Source organism: Cotesia typhae, unplaced genomic scaffold, assembly GCF_013202065.1.
Source record: "Cotesia typhae breed Kobodo isofemale line unplaced genomic scaffold, CoteBio_Ctyphae contig_44, whole genome shotgun sequence".
NCBI classification, from domain to species: domain Eukaryota; kingdom Metazoa; phylum Arthropoda; class Insecta; order Hymenoptera; family Braconidae; genus Cotesia; species Cotesia typhae.
The window spans coordinates 2287147-2311475 of NW_027423753.1; the positions used below are offsets into that span (position 1 = coordinate 2287147).

The window sequence follows — 24329 nt, forward strand, 5'->3', positions numbered from 1 at the left end:
ACCAAATCAATCGAAATTTGATTGTTATTAAGAATATTACCAAGTCATATATAACATTTGACACATGATACGTGATACGTGACATGTAATATATGTAATATGTGTCCACATATATTTCCAACTACCCTCGACATTTGGGTGTCTATAAATTTGAACTCGCAATATGCCAGCGAAGGGCGAGGGTAAGCGTACGACTACGACGTAACTCGCCGTCACAGTTTTAAGGAGTTCCAACCTCTACTCCTATTATAAAGTCTTCACGGAGTATAATAACATCCGAGTTCGTCGGCTGGAAGACATTAGGGAAATCACTCGCTAGCATCCAGTAACTGAACTTACGATCCGCGAACCTGAGAACCTTTCTACTCACTTTAGCTTTTATACTTTCTATGCTCTCTATATATTTTAATATAAATATACTAATACCTTTTATTTGGAAGAGAACGACCAAGTAAATCAATTAAACTTACTTTTGTTAACATTAAGGGTAGATTATAGTTTTCTGATCTTGATTTCACATGTTTATTTTTTTTCCCATTTTTTCAAATGAATTTTAAATTAAAATTAATTTTATTATTATTTATTTTATCAAATGTATTATTGAATAAAAAAATAAAAAATATGATTGATTTAATCTTTATACACTCTCAATTTTTATCATTGTTAAGCATAATTCAACTAATATTATCAAAAAGCCATAAAAATTTTTTAGTTTGGCCATATATGGCAATGTATGGACATATGAGGGGCATATTTAAAAATTTAATATTCAAAAATTTGGGTGTCTATATGTGGCATGACATGAAAATATGCCATATTAGGCCATATATAGACATTTATGGCTATATATGGACATATATGACTATATATGGCCTAATATAACATTAAATGGCAAAATATGATGATCATATGTGCCCATATATCACTTTTTGAATAACTTTAGTTTCAGAATCGTCCAACAGGTGGCGCGTGATCGCTAAATCTTCTCCCTGCCGGAGAGTTAAATTCGAAAATATAAGGTATAAAATAAAAATAATTATTTTGGCTCTCCTAAGAAGCTTATCTGACATTAACTTTCAATTTAATCAGTTACTCAATCAATTTTTTTAAATACAACATATAAAAATGCTTTTAAAAAATGAAAAAATCTTTTTTTTTCACATATTGGTCAAAAACTTTTTAGAGATATAAATAAATTGAAATAAAGGTAGGTACGAATAAAAAACAATTGATATCAATAAGAACGTATATTTTTTGAATTCTTTTCGTTTTTTTCTCTCAGTAGTAATGGAACTACAGATCTTAATTATACATAATTAATAGTGCACTAATGATGACGTTATATACAATGAAGAACAACAAAGAGTGGTTAACGCATTACTAAAAGTACAACAATAGTTTATTCTTCCACTTTCTCCCTATTCTTATTTTGCTTACTCGCTCTCAGTACAACCACACGGTCCAAAACATTCACGTCCTTATAAATACTTAGTGTATGTATATATCACCCATATGCATACATTAATATCAATGCTTCATCAATCAATTAACGTACGCAATTCTACAGAACAAATTTGTACTGGATTATAAAAAAATGTAGTTTTATTTTATTATTTATGTGTTTGTTGTATAATTATTACCGTTAATCCTTTAACAATTTTCCAAATTTTTACACAAAAAATTTTCGATTTTTATAGAAAAATTACTTCATTATTTTTATTTAAAATTTCTACAATTTGTGAAAGGATTAATAAAAATAAAAAATTGGCGCTTATTTGGTATTAACTTGGTAATTATGTATCAACATAAAATCTATGACTAAAAAATAGTCTCACTGGATTATTTGACAGTACAATTAAATGTTATTTATTCATTAACTTAGTTTTCTATTACAGTAAACAGTATAGTGTGCAAGTAATTGATAAGTCAGAGATAATTACTTAAAATTTGCAATGATTTAAATATCTAAAAATTTACTCGATCCAAGAAAAATAATTTTGAAGTCAGAAAATTATTTAAAATATTTTTTATATTATTTGAATTATTATCTCTAGATACATAATTAAGAAATGACCTTGTATTTCGTGAACTACTGCCATTTTTAAAGATATAAGCTCATCCCGGCATTCTACTCATCGAGACCTTTCATTTGAGTACCCACATCAATTTTTCATATATTTTATATATTATATATTTCAAAAATACCATATATGTAAAATATATAAAAAATGCCATGTGGGTACTCAAATGAAAGGTCTCAATGAGTGTAACATCGGGATGAGCTTATATCTTGAAAAACGTCAATAGTTAAGAAAGTACAGTGCAATTTGAGAAAATTTATTATTTAATAAATTAAAATTTTATTTATTAGAAATAAATTTTTATATTGTTTAATAAAAATTTATTAAAAAATTTCAATAAAATTTGACAGTTTAAAAATTAGCATGACAAAATAATTTTCTAGTTTCAAAATTTTTCTCTTGAAGAAAATAAATTTTTTTTTCAGTATTTAAATTAAAAATGAAAGAGCAATACTTGTTCACTTAAAACTTATCAGTAACATCTTTGGTTTTTGCTGTACGAGACTAAAAACTCATAATGATAATAAAACTAAATTAACCATTGAATGAACTAAATTTTCAGTAACAGATTTGGAAAAACCAGAGTAGATATAATCGTAATTATAATCGTATACTCATTATCTATTTTCATTCTTCCAACATAAATAATTATTAAAATGATCTTCGTCTTTCTTATCCTACCTTTATCATTAATAGTTATTAATTATTTAACTTACTTAAATAGTTTATTCAGTATTTACATGTGCGAGTGCACTCAATCGAAAAAATATCTTACACAAGCTTCGGTACTTAAATATTATACACTATTTTTTTTTTATTTACTATTTATCATTATTTGTTAGCCGTATCACCGTCACTTAGTCCGTCTCATCACAGGCGCGAAAAATAATCAGTAGTGAATTATTTTTAGCTTGGACGTACTTGGTTAACTCGTTATTAGTCGGTCAATTAATATCAATGTTAATAATAATGTTTTATAACTTTATTAATTAATAAAATTGTTATTGTTAATAACTATCAAGACACCGGAGCTTTTTCATAGGTGGAGCCTCGTCTCAGCTGGTCGGCGCCGGCATTGACATTGGGGGTGGTTTGACTGCCCCTAATCCTGGACCCGATAACCCGTTATTATTCATGTCACCTGGCCCACGTGCTCCTGACATTCCGTTTATTGGGGTGCTTGATATTTGACCCTGTCAAATAAAAAGTTTTAAATTTTATTTAATTTTTAATTGCTTAATTAAAAAAAAAAAAATTTTTTTTTCACAGAAAAAAAATAATTAGGGTCGTAGTAAATATTTTTGTATCACTGATAGAAGGATTCAGTTCTATTTAATAAGATTTAGTCTTTTTTATTAAAAGAATAAGCAAAATTTTGTGGCCAGTATATTTATATAGTAAAATTGGTTTTTATGTTTAAATTTGGTATCTTGTGAATTATTCTTGTGAACTCTTGACATTTTCAAAGAAATAATCTCATCCCGGCATTACACTCATCAAGACCTTTCATTTGAGTACCCACATCAATTTTTCATATATTTATATATATTATATATATGTATATATGAAAAATATATGAAAATGCATGTGGGTATTCAAATGAAAGCTCTTGATGAGTGTAACATCGAGATGAGCTTATATCTCTAAATACGTCAATATTTAAGAAATTACAGTGCAAGGTTGCCAGTAATAAATATTTCTGTTAAAAATTTCGGTTTGGTTGAATAATAAAATTATTTTTTATACTTTATGGAGATAAATAATTTAGGAGATAAATAACAAATTGCAGCTTAAAGTTTTGGAAAAAAAAAAAAACTCGCGATAAAACTCAGCCGGAAGATGGACTAAAATAAAAAAATAAACTCACATTGACATGATTGTGTGGCACAGATTGTCCGAGTGTCTGTGGCGGATGTCCTTGATGAATCTGATTGTGACCCGGATGGAGATTCTGCGTAGCTCCCGGAGGCGTCGGCGTTGGTGTCGGCGGAAGTTGTCTTTTTAAATGGGTAAGAGATACTGGGGGGTGTAGGGCCATATTCGCGAAAACTAATCTCTCTTCGTAGTCGTACTCACAGAGGATTTTGTTGTCGCAAAGGTAGAACCTGTCTCCTACGCAGAAACTGGAACAAAAAATTAAAATATTTATTATTTATTTAGAACCTATAATTATTAATATAAAAGCTGATAGAATTTTGAGTCTCTTGTAATTTTTTTGTATCGTCAAAAAAGAAAGAAATAATGATAATAATCATTTTATAAGACAAAATCTTGTTCTTTAAATGTACTTGCGAGAAACTAGACACTCAGCGCCATCTAACGTCAAATACGCGAACTTATAAAAATCACGCGGTAAACACTCGGTCGTCAAAGAAGAATGTCGCGTACTTAAAATTGAAAAAAAAGTAATTAAAACATAATAATATCACATCAAACAATTTTTTAATTAAAAAATAATTATTTTTCACAAGCGAAATAATAAAAGCTTGGGATAAAAATTAATAAAGGAGCGTGAAATAAAAATAGTTTTATTAAAAAAATAAATTAGCATCATCGCAGAATCACAGTTGAGCGAAGTTACGTATTACGTTAAACATGTGTGTGTGTGTGTGTATATATATATATATATATATATATATATATATATATATATATATATATATATATATATATATATATATATATATATATATATATATATTTATATATATATATATATATATATATATATATATATATATATATATATATATATATATATGTGTGTGTGTGTGTGTGTGTGTGTGTGTGTGTGTGTGTGTGTGTGTGTGTGTGTGTGTGTGTGTGTGTGTGTGTGTGTGTGTGTGTGTGTGTGTGTGTGTGTGTGTGTGTGTGTGTGTGTGTGATAAAAATATGAAGGATTTATATTCATAATTCACGTGATATTAATTCATTTTAATTTGGGTGAGACAAATACAAACTCTTATGAATAGCGAACAACTAAACCGAGTAGCGAGTACGAGAGAATAGTCGAGTAGGACCATGGATCATATAATAATAGCCCGGAGTAAGCGCAAATGCGGAATGGAATGAGTGCCGTACGTGCAATGCGATAATTCTGTTTGCCGTGCGATTATTAATATATCTGGTTTATGCCAGCCCGGTCGCATTTCCGGCTGGATCAAAGCTCATCCCGTTTAAAGAGACTTCATACACATTATTCCACTCCCACCCTCACTTTCCACCCCTAACTTGTGCTTATATCTGTCACTTTCTAGAGCTCGCTAACGAAATTGCGATAATCGTTCAACTCGGCATGCTTCTCTTTTAATGACTCAATCCTTTAGTTAACTTTTGGGTGGTATTTGCAATTTGTAGTTAATTTAATTTTGTAATTTTTTAGTCAAAATTAAATTGATGATAAATTTTCGTAAATTTTTATTTTTTAAGTCACCTGTTTTTCTTTTTTTTCTTTTTGTCAAAATATTTGACACAAAATATAGATTTTAAAAAGCACATTTTTAAATTCATTTTGTAATTTTTGTCAAAAAAAATTTTATATCGAAATTTTTAAATAAAATGTCTCTATTTAATCTAAAATTTTTATTTTCTAATTGCTTCTTTAAAAAAATTTTTAATGAACTATTATAAAGTTTTTACATGTTATTTTTTGGAAAATTCATTTTATTTTATTTAAAAATTTATTTAGGACGTAATTAAAAAAATGATATGTCTAAAAATATATATACTACAGGATAATTTTAAATAAAATAATTTATATATTTTTTGAGAGGTATTTTAATTTTTTTTTTTTTTTTTTTTTTTTTTTTTTGGTAACTTTCTTTACTTATTTAGTTAATTTTTGAATAATAATATTAATGTAAAATAATGATGTTTAATTTTTTTATTTATAAAAAAATAAGCTTGTTAAATTGTGTACTTTTAAATTTTCCAAACTTTAAACCTGTCGAAAAATGATCAGAGAATTTGGTATCAGGTAAATTTAATTTATTTATTCCTTTTCTTACTTGTTAGATTGAACAATCGATTTATTAAAGCCCGTAAGTAATTGTCACAAGTTAATATAACAAATGTACATAAAGCAAAAGGGAGAAAATGAAAACAGAGCAAGAGAGGGTGGAAGATATAAATAGCGATACGGGTGTACACATTGTGAAAAAAGGCGGAAGATACCAAAGACTGTCGCGGTTATCAAGGGATGAGTGAGAGGAAGAAAAAAAGAAAGGAAACTGTCGATATAAACAATACATTGATGGTAAAAAACGTTAAATTGATCCTACAGTTTATAACATATCATTTTGTGTGGACGCATTTGTCGAAATGTCGAACAATGGCTCTCTCGATATTTCACGCTGAAATAAAATAAATATACTTTTAACAATTACTGTTTGACACTGTTACTCACACAGTATGTGCATTCAGGAGATTTAAAGGCTTTTAATAAATATTTTTTATTTAAAATCCTAAAAAAAATCAAAGTATGATTTTTTTCATTTGAAAATATTATAATATAAAAGTAAAATTCATTAAACTTTATCGGCGCGTTATTAATTATAACTCAAATGAATCTGAATCGATAAGAAGCAGCTAGCTGTAACGAGATGAGTGAACTATTGACAAAAGCTCAGATAATTACTTTTATCTGGATAAAAACGGCAATTAAAAACAAAGAGGGTCAAGTGTTATTTTAGTCGATGTCAAGCTTTAGTTTTCCATCAATAAAATTCCGTCATTTGAATTGGTAATGAATTAGGTAATAGTCTCGATACTCGACTGCTTCATTTTACTTAAATTATGAAATTAGTCAATTAAGATTTTTTTCTTTTGTTACTTTAATTTTGTTTTCTTAAGAAATATGTTTTTTAATGAAAAAATTTAATAGAAATTAATATTCATTAAAAAATTAAAATTATGATGTACTTCTTCACAGTTTTTTAATAATTAATCGCGGAAAATGTAAAAAATATTGAAAAGTACTAGTAAAAAAATACACGTGAAAAATTAATCGAAATAATTATTTTTTACTGTTTTAATATCAAATGTTTTTACTGAAACTACTAAAATATTTAATAAAAATAAATCTAAATATAATATTATCCACTGACTTGTAAATTTTTAAGTGAAATAATCTAAAAAAATAAATTAAATAAAAATTTAATCTTATTGAATTAAAATCTAGTTTTTCGAAGATATAAAATCTATAAAAGAAATATTAATATTTTTTATGTAAAAACATGTCTAATAATAATTCTATTTTTGTGTGCGGTAAGCTGCATTAAAATTTTTTTTATTTAACAGAAGACTCAGATAAATTTTTTTGACATAAACTTAAAAAATTATTTATTGATAAATGATAAAACAGAGCTCTAGATGAGTTTTTTTTTATGAATTTATCAATCAATTTTATAAAAAAAATTTTTTGTGTGTATTTGACCCAAGAAAATTAAAAGAGAACCTAAAAAACCAAAATCGAAAGCCGAGATTGAGCTGGAATCTGCAATTGAAAGCGATTTAACGAGAAGGGAACAAGAGCCTGTACTACTAGAGAAGAGAAGAGAAGAGAAGAGAAGAAAGAATCGAGATTGTAGGGTTACTATTTAATTGGAGTGCCCGTTAAATTAGACCGGACGTCTTTTTAGAAGAGTCCCCGCGAAGAGCTAATTGGATCGGTAAATCATCCGGTAACCAGACGGGGTGGGATCCAGGCGAGGGGCAGCAAAGGGGACACGGTGGGGCGAGGAGCCAACCCTTTATTCCGTGTTATTACAGTCTAAAGTTACCCCCGTGTAATTGTTGCTGTTTAATTGCAAGTTCCAAGTCGCCCACGCTCCTCCAGGCCCTCTGCCTCTGTTCCGCTACTCCCAACCAAACTCAACCCTTTCTTCCTCCATCTCTGTCCCTATATACTGCCTCTCGTTACTTCTACCGCCCTCCACTCTGCACCGCTGCAGTCCTTGCTTCAATCTCCACCAAATCCTGGCATAATTGCAGCTTCAAGTTGCCTTGTCTGTCCACTCGCTCTTAGATACAAACTCTTTTTTTATCACTTATCTTATTTTTTCTTTTAAATTCTTGATATTTTTATTTTTTTATTTTTGGAGTTTGATAATGAGAACAAAATGGTTTTATGATTTTATGAAAAATACCATTAGGTGTCGCGTTCATTGAAAAAAAAAAAAAAAAAAAAAAAAAAAAAAACTAATTCACGAAAAATATTATCTTTAAATTTTTATTTAATAAAAAAGTTCTATTTTTTCTTTTTTAATTATATTTAAAAAATTAGCTGTCAAATCAAACGAATAAAATTTTTTTTTAATCTCTCTTCTCTAAAAAATGAGTTCAAGGCAAAAAATCTCTTTAATATAATTTTGTTCTTTAATCAAACACATTATTTATTTATTAACATTTAAGTGAATTGACTTTCTGTCTAGTTTTAAATTTTTCATAGAATTAAATTAAAAAATTACTTTTAATAAATTTCTAAACTAAAATTTTAATTAATAAATAAAAAATAAAGAAGTCAAAATTTGTATTAAATTCCATTAATTTTTTTTTTTTGATAATAAATCATTTTTAAAATTTAATGATACTTATTTTTAAGATAATTAATTGTCCATTTTTAAATCTAGAACTTTTAAAGCTCAAGTTTTAAATAAACTTCTAAAAAAAATAATTTAGTTTTTGAATAAAAAATATTTCTTCTGAATAAAGTTATTTTTTCTTCAGTGCATAGTAAATTTCGTAGACCCGACCTTGTAAGTTTTTTCATAATTTTATGATAGCTAATCTATAATCGATAAGAAGCATAAAAAGTGTAAAGTGTATAAATAATAAAAACATCTCAAAGAAAAAGTAGATAAACAGTTAAATAGACGGCGACAGACTAACAGCCTGCGTTAAAATATTAATATCAGTACAGGAAATAGCATAAAGTAATCTCAGTCTGTCCTTCCTGTAGTTGTTTATCTATCCCTCTTTCTTCTCTAACTTATACACAGAGTGTCTGGTAGAGTGCAGAGAGCAAAGTAGAGACGAGTCTGTGCATGGAAAATTTCAATCTGGGCGCTCAGATAACTCTGGTGAATCTTTAACGAGGGTTCCCGTGTTATTCCACCAGAGAGCAAGTGAGAAGGAGAACTTCCGCGGTCACCAAACGACGCACGGACAGGACGGATAGAGTTGTCGAGTAGGGCTTGATGAATAAATAATCGAAATCCTCGAGTGCCGATGTGCGACCCCATTAGGAACGTTTTACTGTGGGTGAAGCTGCAATATACCAATACATCTAAACTTATAGATGTAAAGGAAAAATCTTCTAAACTAGATTAATTTAATGACAAGAATGATCACAGTTACGCGCCGTTAAAAATTTCTTAAAATAATCCTAGTCATATCAGATTAAATTTCAAGTCAAAAAAATTTTTTTATTCCATAAAAATTGAAATAATAATTAATTAAACTCATACAAAATGTTAGATAAGCTATTTGAGGGTCAAAAAAATTATTTTTGTTTTTTAACTTATTTTCTGAAACTGAACTCTCTGGTATTGAGAAGATTTAGCGACCATGCGCCACCTGTTGGAAACTTTGGGAACTAACTTTAAAAAAATTATATACGGACATATTAGGGCATTAAAAATTATTTACAAACGTCTGATACTTAATTAGACCATAAAATTATAATTATAAAATCAGAAGTATGGAATTAAAATAAAAATTGTTAAAAAACAATGATCTAATCTAAGCGTTCTCAAAAATTACTACATTTATTAGAGAAAATAACTTTGGAATATCAGAGAATTACCTGAGGGAAATCAAATGGATCCATGGCATCTATTTCACACGGGAAACGTGACTTTTGAATACATAAAAAACGAGATTGACAATAGCCGGCAATAAAAAAAAACAGTAAAACTCACCTGTAAATAAACAAATGTTAAAGCCGGAGGGACAAACGTATTGGACATAAAACTGTCACGCGAGGAATAATTATATATAATACAGGAGAAGAACGAAGAAATAAAAATGGAGTATGGAATGTAAGTAGGCTGATGAGAAAGTCCTTACTTGAAATAGATCGAAAAAAAATAAAGCGAGAGGGATGATTTCCCAATTGGCTTGTAAACCAACCCCTGGAGAAGTGGACTCTCATCGTGAATGCTCATGTCTCATTGTCTGTGTAGAGTATCGGTGCGAAATTACTGTCGCATAGTTTACAGTTTATAGGCGGGGAGGTGTAACTAAACCTGAAAGGAACGAAGCAGGAAAATGAGTGACGGTAGAAAATAAAATTTAAGATTGAGAGACGTCCTGGACATCTTATTCATTGATGTTTGATGTCTTACATTGTCTTAGTGTCAATTGAAAAGGTTTTGACCTGAATTTGTACTTTTTCAAGATTTTCTAATTATTTTATAAAATAAATTGAAAAGTAAAAAATTATCTTACCGATGATTACACTGCTGACAAGCAAAGCATTCCAAGTGGTAAACGTTTGTCCGAGCTCTCATTACCATCTCGAAGGGCGGTATTGATTTGGAACAAGCCGAACAATGCCCCTCGTGGCCGAATATCCTCAGGTAATCCCTTTTGCAAAGTAACAGATTAGCTCTTGTATATAATGTTGATCCTACTTCGCCTAATCGGCAATCACAGCAACTGCACTTTAGACAGTCTTCGTGCCACAGTAGGTCCAAGGCTTTCAGGAGGAACCTGAATGACAACAATTACAACCAATTATTATTATTATTATGATTTCTTAATAAATAAATTTTTTTAGAGAGAATTAATTATAAACTGCTACTTGTAAAAATAAAAAAAAATGGATGCAGTTGTTTTAAAATATGTATAAAACTAAAAAAAATTTTAATTAATTTTTTATATCACTAAATATGAATTTTTAGATAAATAATTAATTTTTTATTTTTATCCAATTATTTTTTAATATGTAATATATCTGATTAATTGTTGAATAAAAAAAATTAACCTTTCTGTTATGGTTTTGCGACATCCCGCGCATATCTCCTGCTGCGCTGAGCCGTTTTTGTTCGTTTCCGATTTACTCACGTCCATCGTCATGATTGAAGTTACTCCGCCGTCTGAAAAATAAATTTAATAATTTATTCAGTAAATAAAATAAAATAAAAGGAAAAATTGTCAATAAAACAATTACTGAATTGCGAATTTTTATCCGGACTCAGTAAATACAAAAAACGTAATGCAAAGACGTTTTTAGTGATTGGAGTGGTACTCTTTGCAGATAAATTTTTCTGGAAAGCCTCGGAAGTTAAATCGAGCGGTACGAGTGTCGATAATTTATAACAGTCGGTTTTTATATAGATAAATATTTTTTTTTTTTTATTTTCTATACATCGCAACCGTAACATGTACATATATTTCTCTGGTATACAAAGCCCTTTACAAATCGTGAAAGTTCTACGAGCTTCCAAGTAAATGCGTCACTTCCGTTTCCATCCGGTCCAACAGGATTCCGCTACACTGCCAGTATTATAGTGCAATAGTGAACTCCTCGCTGGTTCCTTTGCGCTACTTTTACGCTAGCTCTATTTGTGTGTGTGTGTGTGTGTGTGTGTGTGTGTGTGTGTGTGTGTGTGTGTGTGTGTGTGTGTGTGTGTGTGTGTGTGTGTGTGTGTGTGTGTGTGTGTGTGTGTGTGTGTGTGTGTGTGTGTGTGTGTGTGTGTGTGTGTGTGTGTGTGTGTGCATTTGATACTTTATACATTTATATATATTTGTATATAAATATACACTCTGGGAATAACTAATGTAACGAGAGAGTAAAGAGGGCTTGCAGGTTGGTCGTGTCCGCAACGAATGGCGCCAGCACAACAGATCCTTGTTGTATGTATATATATGAGGATTACTAAACTTCAAAACAACTCTCAATTCATTATTTTTATCTTCCCGCTCTTTTTTATTCACTCGAAGATTCTATACCACACACATGTTTTTTTACTTTGGATATTTATTATTATGTCTTTGAAGATTCGAACATAAAAAAATTGAGTTTGAAAAAAAAATTTAATAAAAAAATTCAACTATAAAAAATTTTTGAATAAAATTTCCGAAATGTAAATTTTGAAGTTTATAGATTAAAATTACTATAAAAAATTTTTATTTTGTTGAATGTATTAATTGATATTTTATATAGACCGAGAAATAAAATATTATGTACGTCAAAGAATGATTTTTCTTTTACAACTTATTTTGTAAAACTTAAATCTCTAATAGCGAGAACATTTAGCGACCATGCGCCACCTGTCGGAAAATTTCAATACTAATATATAAAAATTAATTTGAATAAAAACAAAAATTCTTTACCGAGAAAAAAATTCTAAAAAATTTTATTGTCTGAAATTTAAAAATAAAAAAAAAAAAAATTTTTTTTTAAATTAAAAAATTCTTTCACTTGATTAAAAATAATTTTCTATGCTCAACAATAATTCCCTTTACTGAAGTGATTTTTTTTTACAAGTGAATACTATAATTACAAGCAGCAATTATAATAAATAATTAAAGCAGTGGTGATAGAACGTCAGGTGCAGAAGTTAAGGAAGACGTTAACAAGGGTTTTGGATAGGACGCTGCAGAAGTTGAGTACGTTCCAGTGAACAAATAGGTGTGACGTTGGATACGTGTTTACCGGTTAGCTGCTGTAATATATACTGCACAGTTATACGTGAACGCCGCGGACAAGAGTAAGCTCAAATCGGAGTGGAGGATGGAGGGTGGAGGGATGAATGATACAGATACATGAATCCCGAGCTCGGTTCTCGGCTGTTGTGTAACGGAAGTGAACCAACTGGGATACGCTTGTGAGGGAAATTATTATGAGGATGAGAGCGACGCCGAGGAGGGCAGAGCTTAATTAATTAGCCGGATACTTTGAGTAACAATCCATTATTACATACAAACATCTCACCTCTGCAACACAGGAGTCCGTGTTGTAGCTAGCTTTATGCTGCTAATTGGCCTTCTCTGAAGCTCCGAGGCTCAACTGGGAAGCCCGTAAGAGTAAGAGTTATAAACGACAACCCCCGGCTCTTCCCCTCAAGCGCCAAACATGCTTTCTGACTCTATATGCTTTCTCGGTTTCATCCAACTGCTTTATCTCTTTATTTATTTATTTATTTCTAGAACTTTTATCAAATATTCATTGTGGATTTAAATTTGAATTAAAATTAACTATATAAACAACGAAAATAAATTTATTTAATCCAAGAGAAAAATTATTTTAGAGAATTAAATAAATCAAAACGATTAAACTTTGAAAATTATTTTTTTAGTTCAAGAATTATTCTCTTAAATCAAGTTAATTTTTTTTTCAACTTAGATACATTATTATCCACTATAAATCCACTATAACTACAAAAAAAAATTTTTTGACCAAAAGTTGACTCGAAAAATTCAACTTAAAAAATTATGGAATCAAAACAAATCGCTTCTCTTTAAAATAATTTTATTCTTGAATCAATTAGTATTTTTTTAATGTGCAAAAATTGGTGCAACAGTGAACCTGTGATTTATTTTGAATTTATCCAAAAAATACTTTTTATTAAAAAAAATTTGGATTTATTAAAAATTATAATTTGTAATGAACTTAAAAAAAATTACCACTGTTAATAATTGATAAATTATAAAAATAAAAAAACCAAAAATTTATATTACATGCCCGTCAATTTCTTCTTAACATTAATTTATTTCCAAAATGTCCGTTGCCGGTGGCTACTTTATATTTGACATTTTTATTAAACCCCTTGTTCTCCCTACCGGGTAGCTTTCTCTGGTCTCGGGGCTCTCGAAGTTCTTGCTCTAGACTAGCGTAGTCTAATATATATGTATATATTAGAAAGATATATATATATATATATATATATATATATATATATATATATATATATATATATATATATATATATATATATATATATATATATATATATATATATATATATATATATATATATATATATATAAAACTCCAATTCGAGCTCCGAGTCGAATGACAAACTGAGACGGACGTCTCCTGTCCCGTATCACTGATAGGGCATTCTCAACGTAATCTCTTTTCCTTTTAAATTCAATTTCTCCTTTTTTGTCTCGAACAAAAATAATATAAATCCGTGCTCTATTGACCGACTCGAGAAGATATCCAATATCGCGTGACACGAGCTGATATCTACTAACAGAAATACTTTTTAAATTCTTCGATTATTATTTTTTATCAACACTATCTTTTTACGGATGTAATTGCAGCTAAAAATTTTAAATTAATTTTAGCGATAAAAAAATATTTAAATTAATTAAAAATAAATTAGCGAGGCAATAAATAAAAACTAGTTGTTAGACAAGGGCAAGAAGGCTGTAGGACTTGATAATGATTAAAAGCTGAAGATCGTGTGTCATTATACGTGGTATACAAGAGGAGCTTGCTGCTAATTAGTCATTAGCGGAGGAAAAAGACACCTTTGCCTGTGGACGCGGAACAGAGCGACGGGGAGCAGAAGTAGACGCGTATGTTTTGAGATGTACTCACTAGGCACAGTAGTGCTGAAACCAGTACCCGAGTGTACTCTGTACATACGTCTATATCTGGCACTAGTGTACAGAAGGTACTGTACGCGGGAACGTCAAACTTGTGTAAACAGGCTTTCGAGCAACCCCGTGCTTCTAATTGGACTCCACGACATAAGTTTAACTAATTGAGACCAGCTACCACTGTTGTACCACCTGCACTTTCGCCCCAAATGATTTAGACCGTGAAATATTTTACGACGCACCCTCATCAAACAAATCTAATGCTAATTAATCTTTTTACCTTTTTTCTCTCTTTATTTTTTATGAAAAAAATTTTTTTAGTGAAAAATAATTATTTATTTATTCAAATTTTAAGTTAATAACTTTCAATTCAAAATTGTGGGGTAAATATTAAAGATAAAAAAAAATTATCTTATCAATTTTGCTTTAACTCTATTTTTTTCTCTAGAATTCGAATTTAAAGTTCAAAAATAAAATTATAAAATTTATCCGTGGCTTTCAAAAGTTTCTTGTCCTGATTTTGGCTAAAATATTAGATTTTTGGACAATTCAATTTTTGACCAAAAAAATCCTGGTCGATTTTATTGCAGCTGTGACTCTCGAGTTAGAATCTCGAAAATAAGGACTTCAATATTCAATGTAATTATTAAAAAAGGTATTTCATTATTATTATCATTATTTTACGTAATAATTCAGATAGAGGTAGATTGAGTAGGGGCCCTTGTATGATTAGGGGCCAAGTATACGGGTGTATGTAGTGAGTAAATGTGAGTTTTACTCCCCCAGGAAGCTTGTTAGGCGTCACCGTACTCTGTACCGAGTTTGCTGTCTTCTAATTGGCGATATAATGATCGTCAGCATGTAAGTATACAAGGGATACCCTTGTAAATATATAAATGCACGCTGGTCCTCGTCGCGACCCTTGAATACTGCCTGATGAGTGCTGGATCGTATTTTTTAGCCCGACATTGCTGGGGAAATTTCACCGAAAAAGTCCTCTAGCACTACACGTGGAATTACAAACTCTTTCCCTGCAGCTTTTTACTCAGACAGAACACTCGACAGTCTTCTAAGCAAAATACTTAAAAAAAATTTTTTTTGGTTAAAAAATTCGATTATATTGAGATAAAAACATACTTTTGAACAAAAAAAAAAAAAAACAGATTTTAAAGCAAGAATTTATAAACTAAGAAAAAAATTTTTAGCGCAATAAATTCGGCTTTCTTTTGCGAGTTTTCTCGCAAGTGTAAAAACATTTTTCTGAGCGAAAAGAAAGCTTTTTTTTATTAAAATAAAAATTAAGTAATCTTGAAGATCCAATTAAAGATAAGTCAAAGCTCTTGGTCAGTTAGAAATTAGTTCTCGGACGGGTATCATGAGAAAAGGAGGAAAGAATGGAAGATATAAGGCAAGGGGCGAAAAGTGCGGTCACTAGTGGAGGGAGAGCGGGAGTGAAGAAATCGTTGCACCATCGCGATTCAAGACAACTTGAGTTCGAGTAGAGTAGCCAGAGAGGTTTAGTACCCATAAAAAACACAGAGAAAAAGCGCCCTCGCAGAAAAGGGGCCAAGGGGTTACAAAGGGACCAAGGAATTCAATTTAAACTTATTTTTTGCTAGACAATATCTCCTTCAATGTGAATCTAAATACAATAATAAAATATTAAATTGCTTTTTATAACCCTACCCTCTACTCTTCTTCATCCCCGAGGGTTTAATAAAAACAAACTACACCCTGCAAACTATACCCGTTTTAATATTATAAATTGCTTTTTATTCGCGATAAATAACAACTTAGTAAAGATATCCTTATGAGTTTTACACAAAATCTATTTATACTTGTATTTACTTTTTACTTTTATTTATTTACTTTTAATAAAATTTACCTACCGATACACAAAGTAGCAACCAATATTCATAAATCACCCCACGTTTATACTCTTAGAATAAGTAGTCTTGTTGCCTTATACTTTCTACCCTCGGCGGATGGGAATGAAAACAGAAAACTCTCTTAGCATTTTTCGGTGTATAAGAAAAGTCCGACAACGGTCAGTCACCGGCTAAAAAAATCTAACAAAAAATTAGAAGTTGTAAAAAAACTTGCTGATTCTATTAAGATTTCTCTAAGGCTTGGTACATCGATTCTCGAAGCCTAAAAAATCTGTCAATAAAATATACACTTAATTTTTTAGATCGTCTTTTTATTCTTAAAAAAAAATTTTAATTTAATGATTTTTAACGAAAAGAAAAACTATAAAAAAAATTGTCATTTTATTATTCTAATTGTTAATTATTAATATTTTTAAAATTAATAATATAGCAATTTTGAACAAGAAAAAATCATAATAATTTTTTTTTTTTGATGTAAGATAAATGTGTGAATTTTTATTTATATAGAAAGTAAGGTCTTAAGTTCGAATCCGAGTCATGTTTTTTTTTAATTAGAAATTTTATTTCATTATTTTAGATAATTGTTAATTATTTCTGTTTCGTTAAAAAAAGAAATTTAAAGATTACGGTGGCTCAAACTGTCGGAAAAAGAGCGAAATCAATCAAAAACATTAATTGAAAGAGCAAGAAGACAATGGTCTCTATCTGCAAGGAGAGTTTAAGTTATTTATTTGCCCGAGATTCTATAACAGGACAGCGGCTGCCCGCTCGAGAAGCTACGGATCCTCGCGCTGTCTTGAACGCTCTTGATAATCGAAAGATATCGGGGCAATATCCCCGAGCACGAAACGCTTCTGTTGAATTCAATCGCTGATACCTTTTCAAACTTTTCGTTTTTCCAACTTTTCTTTCTTTTTTTAAACTTTTAGATTTAATTACTCGAGATACGGTAGTAATTTAATTACTTTTTCATCGATGGTTTTTTGTGAATTATATTTAAAATCCAACTTTAAATTTAAGAAATAATGTATGCATTAAAGTAGTAAAAAATAATTATTAAAAAAATTGTAATTAAATCAAAAATTGAGTAATATTTTTAAACTGCTGTTATTTTCACGGTAATTTAAAAAAAAATTTTTTTCCGTGTACTTATACTTATGAGATATGTCCCTCAAGGAACCTCTAGAGGCTTGTCTACCCCAAACTCACCGCAGACATACTGGTGCCACCTGACGGCATGTCTAAGGACTCAGATCACGTTTCAATCGCCGTAAAAGCAACTAAACTCAACTGAAGTAAAGTAACCAAACCAAAGCAGCCTTTCTGTCTGGATGTATAGATATATAGATATATATATCTATATATCTATACATCTATATATATATATATATATATATATATATATATATATATATATATATATATATATATATATATATATATATATATATATATATATATATATATATATATATATATATATATTTATAGTAGCTAGCCCACAGAATAAAGGTCGCCGAAGTAAAACTTGTATCGAGAAAAGGAATAGGAGCTTCTGGTCACTCGGTGAGATACCACCCCACAAATTCAGCTGCTATATAAAGAGTAAGTAAAAATACTCGTGTCTGCACACATCGATGGCATACATGCACGTGTAGGATGTATAATGGCGGGAGCGACTTAAGAGGATTATATTTGATATTTCGATCGAGCAAAGTGGCTTTTTATTGGCCGTCCGACTCGGAAATTATCTTTGGCATTATGGGAATTGTTTTTTGCCCTTCTATCACTCACTTCCCTCTGCTTCACTTAAAATACCTTTGTTTAATATAAGTATATGGATATGTAAAACCAGAATTCAATTAAATCCACTTGATGATATTAAAAATTTAGGATTCGATGTTATTGAAATATTTTACTAAATTAAAAAATTTTTGTCTATCGAGCGATTAAATTTTGAACTTAAAAATTTATTGCCTTTTATAATTGTGGATGGAGATTTAATGGCAGTATTATTAAATACTTTTGTAATTTTTTAATTTTAATGTTAGAAAATTTTAATTAATTTTTTTTCAAATATTTGAATTTTTTTAAATCTCTAATATTTTATATAAATAAATTCTATAATTTTATTTATGAACTTTAAATTAAAATTTTGGGGAAAATACACTTATAGAAGGATTTGTTTATATTTAATAAATTTTATTAACTGTTAATAAATTATTTATTAAATATGAGTCGTTAAATGTTAAAAAATTTTTTTTTAAATTTAATAAATTAAATAAATGTCTTCAAATTAAATTATTAATAAATTAATTGTTTAATAATAATAATAATAATAATAATAATAATAATAATAATATGATAAATTAACCTTGAAAAAAAAATAAAAAATAAAGACATAAATTAACTGTAAACTAAAATAAACACTAGCTCAAGTGGATTTATTTGTCAAGCTTCCTTTGGAGTATACAAATAACAGTAGCTTCTCTAGCAGGTTCAGTTCGCCTTCACAGACAAGTACCACAAGTATAGCAGCAGTGACAGTGGCTGCACTATATATTTCACCCCTGAACCTCTGTTCAGTGTAGTACAGTACATAACAGTAGTATAGAGTAGGGTAACTTCAAACGAAACAATTCGGGCATTCTCTTCAGAGTGCATCATCGACTACTCGGAAACTCGGAACTCGGTGACTGGTGTACCGTTACACACACGATCTACTCAGTTCCCAGTTCTCAGTGACTGACGTATTATAGAGGACTACTAAAACAGTATGTAGTATGTAGTAGTGTAGTGGGTACTCTCGGAGTAGTAGCTTCTAACGAGCCCCCAGTGTCACTTAAACTAGTGCCAATTATCGAAATCCAAATGGACGGATACGTCGGCAGTCGCTCGTCGAGGAAACCGCTTAAAGAGGGCTGGTTCATTATATCGAGGGCTGTGGAATTCGACGTCAATCACTCTCTCTTACTTTTTCCCCTCTCTCTCTCTCTCTCTCTCTCTCTCTTCTGCATAGTGCTTTACTAATTTCCAACTTCAATTACGCTTACCGAGATCAATAATTCGCCTCACTGTACTTTTAAATTGCTTTTTGAAAATATTCATTTTTAAATGCTCTATTCATTTTTCCAATTATTAAAAACTATTTTATTTAATTTTTTTTTGTTTCAATTACTTACAAATTATTCTGATCAATTTTTTCCAAATTTCAATTGTTCTTTTTTGATTTTTAATAATTAAAAATTTTTTTAACAAATTGTATTTATAAAAAAAAAACCTTCGTTATTTTTTTATTACTTATCCATGAAAAAAAATGATATAGTTTTAATTCAATAAACGTATTAAATATAAAATAATATTTCAGTGCTGATACTCTTGATTTTTAGTAAATTGTCTTGAATTAAACAAAAAAGTTAATTTAAAAAATTAATTTTTGTTTTGAGTAAGTTCAAGATTTTTCTTTCAAATTATTAAAGACTAAATAAGATTTTTTATGATTAAGAATTCATCTAAATTTTAAGAAGGGTTTACATTTTTTTTCTTGCTCGCCAATAAAGGCCAATTCTTAAAAAAGCGCTTAATTTAATTATTTATCGAAGAGCGAAGCGTTTTTTTTTTTTCGAAATTTTATCTTATACATAAGCAAAACACATTTGAAAATTAACTATCAACCACTCTTAAGCCAAAAAATCAATGCAATAAATTTTCTAATATCATAAATTTGATATTTAATATTCAAAATTATTTTACAATATTAAATTTTTTTTTTAAACAGCAATTTTCGAATCAAAATCTTGTAAGCTGTCAAAAACAACTTAAGCATCCTAAGGACCCTAATAAATAATTAAAGGGCAAAAAAAAATCCCTTTTAAATCCTCACAAATAAATCCCTTGAAATGAGAAGGAGCACAAAAAGATTGCTCATATATTTATACCTTATTATTCATTATTTCAGTATTGTTATTATTATTACTATAATAATAATAATAATTATTATTATTATATACTAAGATAAAGAAGAGGGTGAAGTAGGTTGCGCTCTATTCGCTTCGAATGGGAATGCAAGCAAAGTGCATGAAAGGCATTATACATTACAGAGATACACAATGCACTACAATAGAATACACTCGAGTCAATATAAATATAAAATACATAGACCCGAGTGAGTTGAGTCTTAAATACCTCAACCTCTGCCGGTAATTCGAGTAACCTCGAGAGTCTCTGAGTTAATACTCTCAGCTCGAAGCTCTCAGCAGTAGCAGCACTCCTTAAGCTCCTTCCCTCCACCCAACCCTTCCTTTTCGACTGGAGACGAACCCCTTAATTAAATCCGACGCTTCGAAATCCGATCGAAACTCGAGTCGACTCCAATCAACGTTACGCCGAGAGTTTCTACGCTAATAATGGACTTATTTTATTTTCATTTTATCTTTAAATACTTCATTAACGTCTTTTTATTCATTACCAACTTTATTCATTAACTTTCAGTACTTTTTATTTGAATAATTATTATTATTCATTCAATTTAATTAATAAGTATTTTTAATTATTAATTATGTTTTTTATTACCTGGCAAACGTGAGCCATGTGCGGATTTTCTTGCGTTCGGAGCAATTTTGGCAACTGCAATTGTTCTTTCTTGGTTAAAATTTATTTAAAATTAAAATAAATTATTAAAATATAAATTTCAAATTTTTTTTTAACTCGAAATTATTTTAACAAAAATTTTCACTTCACTTAAAAACAAAGTCACTAAAAATTTTTTTTTTATTATTTTGATACTAATTATTATTATTATCCACACGAATAATTCGATGTTTAATTAAAGAGTGATTTTTGGCAGAGAAAATAAAGCGGTTGTAATTATATTACTCGCGACTAATAAATAGTATAATGTAGAGAGTGATATAACCATATGCTTCAGCGGCCGGCTGTAAACTGTCGCGTGTGACGTTCCGCGGCACGCCACCGACACCAATAAATCCCCACCAAGATTCACCACCCCTCTAGCGCTCCCACCAGAGCCTCGAGATCCCCACTAGACAACCTTCACCCTACTACGGCAATTTCGTCCCCTCTGGTGAAGTGTGTTGGGGAAATTACCCCTGATTACTCGGATCACATGCTTCCTCAATAGCGTGCTTCGTTGGCATTTATTTTGTTTTCTAATTATTAAATTATTTTTTATTTTGTGCTCTGAATTGGTGAGCTGCTTTTTTATTTGATTGTCTGGATATTTATTTATTTCTAGCTAGTGAAATTTTTAGTTTGAAGATTTTTATTAAATTTTATTTTTGTAATTATAAATATTTTAAAATTTCGAAATATTTTTTTTTTAACTCAATAGTCCTTTAAAAAATTTAATGGAACATGAATAAAAATTTTGTCAATTTGAAAAAGTACAAATTCAAGTCAAGACCTTTGCAATGATACTAAATTTCACTGAAAAAACCGATTTTATCATATGACTATATATTTTTTTTAAAAAATATTTTTTTAATTCAGCTGCTTAATATTTTGACTGCAAAAATTTATTAAAATTATTTTGTAAAAATATTTAAATTATTCACCATAAAATATTAATTATAATTAAATAAATACTATCACAAAGAACAAAAAAATAAAATTAATAATCCTTGAACATAAAATAAACGAGTGTCACGACGTTAAATAAACGAGATTGAAAATACCGAGGATTTCCACCTCCGAGTCCCTTGTAGTGCTTGTACAACTGGAACAATAAGCACAGAAGCCAGAAGCCCGCGTATGAGAGCAAATCAGGGGAAATTTCCCCACTTTCCCGAAATCCTTCCCACCTTTGGACCCTTTCCTCGGGAAGCCACACCTCCCATTACAAAAATTACTCCGTCGTTGATTTAGTGTTGCACTCTATACCACACCAGTCCGTATCCCGTGTCCCGTATCCCGTATTGCGTTCGCGTACTGTTACTATCATTATTATATCCTATTAGGATAGCTTCACCACTACCACTAACGCGACTAACGGCCCGAACACTTCGGGTGGGAACTAAGTAATGAAAGGGTTGCCGCAGCCAGGATACACCGATTCACGGAATCATTCGCCAGATTAAATTATAAACCCTGCACACTTACACTGATACTAATACTGATACTAATGCTGCCTTATATTGTCTATTATTTTTATTCATTGCATTTTTCTCTCCGAAAAACAAACAAATCTAATTTAATTCATTACTCTCAGACCAAACGCATTAACTAATAAAATCTATGGTGAATTATTATTATTATTATTATTGTTATTTTTATTATGATAGTTATTTCAATAGATTAAAGTACGCTGTATCAATGAACTTTTTAATTATTACCGAGTGGTTTCTAGTAAATTGGAAAAAACAATTATTAGCGCGCCCTAAGGAGTGTCTTCAATTAGTTGATTCGGATAAATTTTAATCAATCGAGTTTGGTTCCATTTAATAATTGTTTTTACACAATTTAATTTTTTTGAAGATTCAAAATTCTATTTTTCCTTCAAGAAATTCGTGAATTTATCCAATAAATTAATTTTTTTAATGAGCAGAAAATTTATATATATGAGTAAAATTCTTCAGAAGAATTTTACTCTATCAGAGCACTTTATTATTGTTCAAGTCGCTAGCTTTCCAAATAATTTTGTTCTTGAACCAAAATTTCTACCACTGTAATAGTTTTGTCGGTGGCAAATGATAAAGAGAAGCACAAGAATAATACTAAGAGTATTAATCACTTAAAAGACTTTAGAGGAACTTTTCTGTAGGTCTACTTAGTCCTCGACTTATACTACTTCGATTATGAGGCTTCAGAGGTAAACGCGGATGATGGGAGGTATTTTAAAAACCGCCGTGTCTTTGTATTAAGAAAAGCGACTATTATATTGCACGTATTAAACTAAACGGTGCTGGGGAACTTTTATCTTTTTAATATAAAGCAACTTTGGGGCTGGGAGGACAGCGTAAAAAAGGGATTCATTTGCTAAATTAATCAGTTGTGGATGGATTAATGGGAATATTTTTTCCTGGCGTGATTATTCCGGGCACTCTGGGTAATTATTGGGTGTGGGTGACTCAAAGCACTGAAAAAATTTACTCAAGGTAATTGACCCTTTTTAGATTCTTAATGGAGGGTAGACAAATACTTTTTACTTTTTTATATTGAATTTATATAATTGTATTGCGACGAACTTTTAAATAAATTGAATTTTTTTTTTGGCTATTTTTTCGAATAGAAAGACAGTTCCAAGGTCGATCGAAATGAAAGAAATAAAGATGTTAGGGCATTTGTGATGAAACGAGCTCTAATAATATTGTGTGTTCTATCACAGGGGACGACAACAAGGAAACAATTTATGGAGTCACTGATCGTAGAAAGAGAAGAAGAAAAACTCAATTGCTTTATATAAATGTATCATATGTATAGATATTATAAGAATTTCCCCGGTCCTGTCTGTCCGTGATCCAGAGTCCACTCTCAAGAGTACCCTAGCTACGCGTCTGATGTCCGATACATCAGCCCCATGCATAATAAATCCCCGGACGACTCAGTGTAGGGAGTTGAGGTACTCTACCGAGTTTCTCTTCGCCGCAAGCACTCTCCTCTGGAATATGACTTTGTCCGTCTTCTCTTACTCTTTCAAACTTTTTACAACGTTTTATTTTTATGTTTTTATTATTTTTTATTTTTGGAGGCACTCTCAAGTCGAAAATCCAGAAACCGAGGATTCACGTTTTTCCCATATATTTTTTTTATTTCAGCCTTATATTTATTCTTTTATATCCCTCGCTAT

The 24329-nt window shown here is 29.9% G+C and overlaps 1 protein-coding gene across 4 annotated transcripts in view; it reads right to left on the minus strand.

Moving 5' to 3' along the window:
- Window positions 1-1232: 1232 nt before the first annotated feature.
- LOC141528757 (LIM domain only protein 3) overlaps window positions 1233-24329 on the minus strand; it is an 86274-nt gene continuing 63177 nt past the window's right edge. For 2 of the 4 annotated variants that reach the window (XM_074244971.1, XM_074244973.1), the window contains 4 exons: window positions 11068-11179; window positions 10530-10793; window positions 3949-4204; window positions 1233-3274 (listed from right to left, as the gene is read on the minus strand). In XM_074244971.1, the coding sequence (XP_074101072.1) occupies window positions 3137-3274; window positions 3949-4204; window positions 10530-10793; window positions 11068-11159 (750 nt within the window). In that variant the 5' untranslated portion in view covers window positions 11160-11179 and the 3' untranslated portion in view covers window positions 1233-3136. Of the gene's footprint in view, window positions 3275-3948; window positions 4205-10529; window positions 10794-11067; window positions 11180-13020; window positions 13158-21097; window positions 21394-24329 lie in introns of those variants that run through there. The other 2 variants (XM_074244974.1, XM_074244972.1) reach the window with 2 other exon arrangements.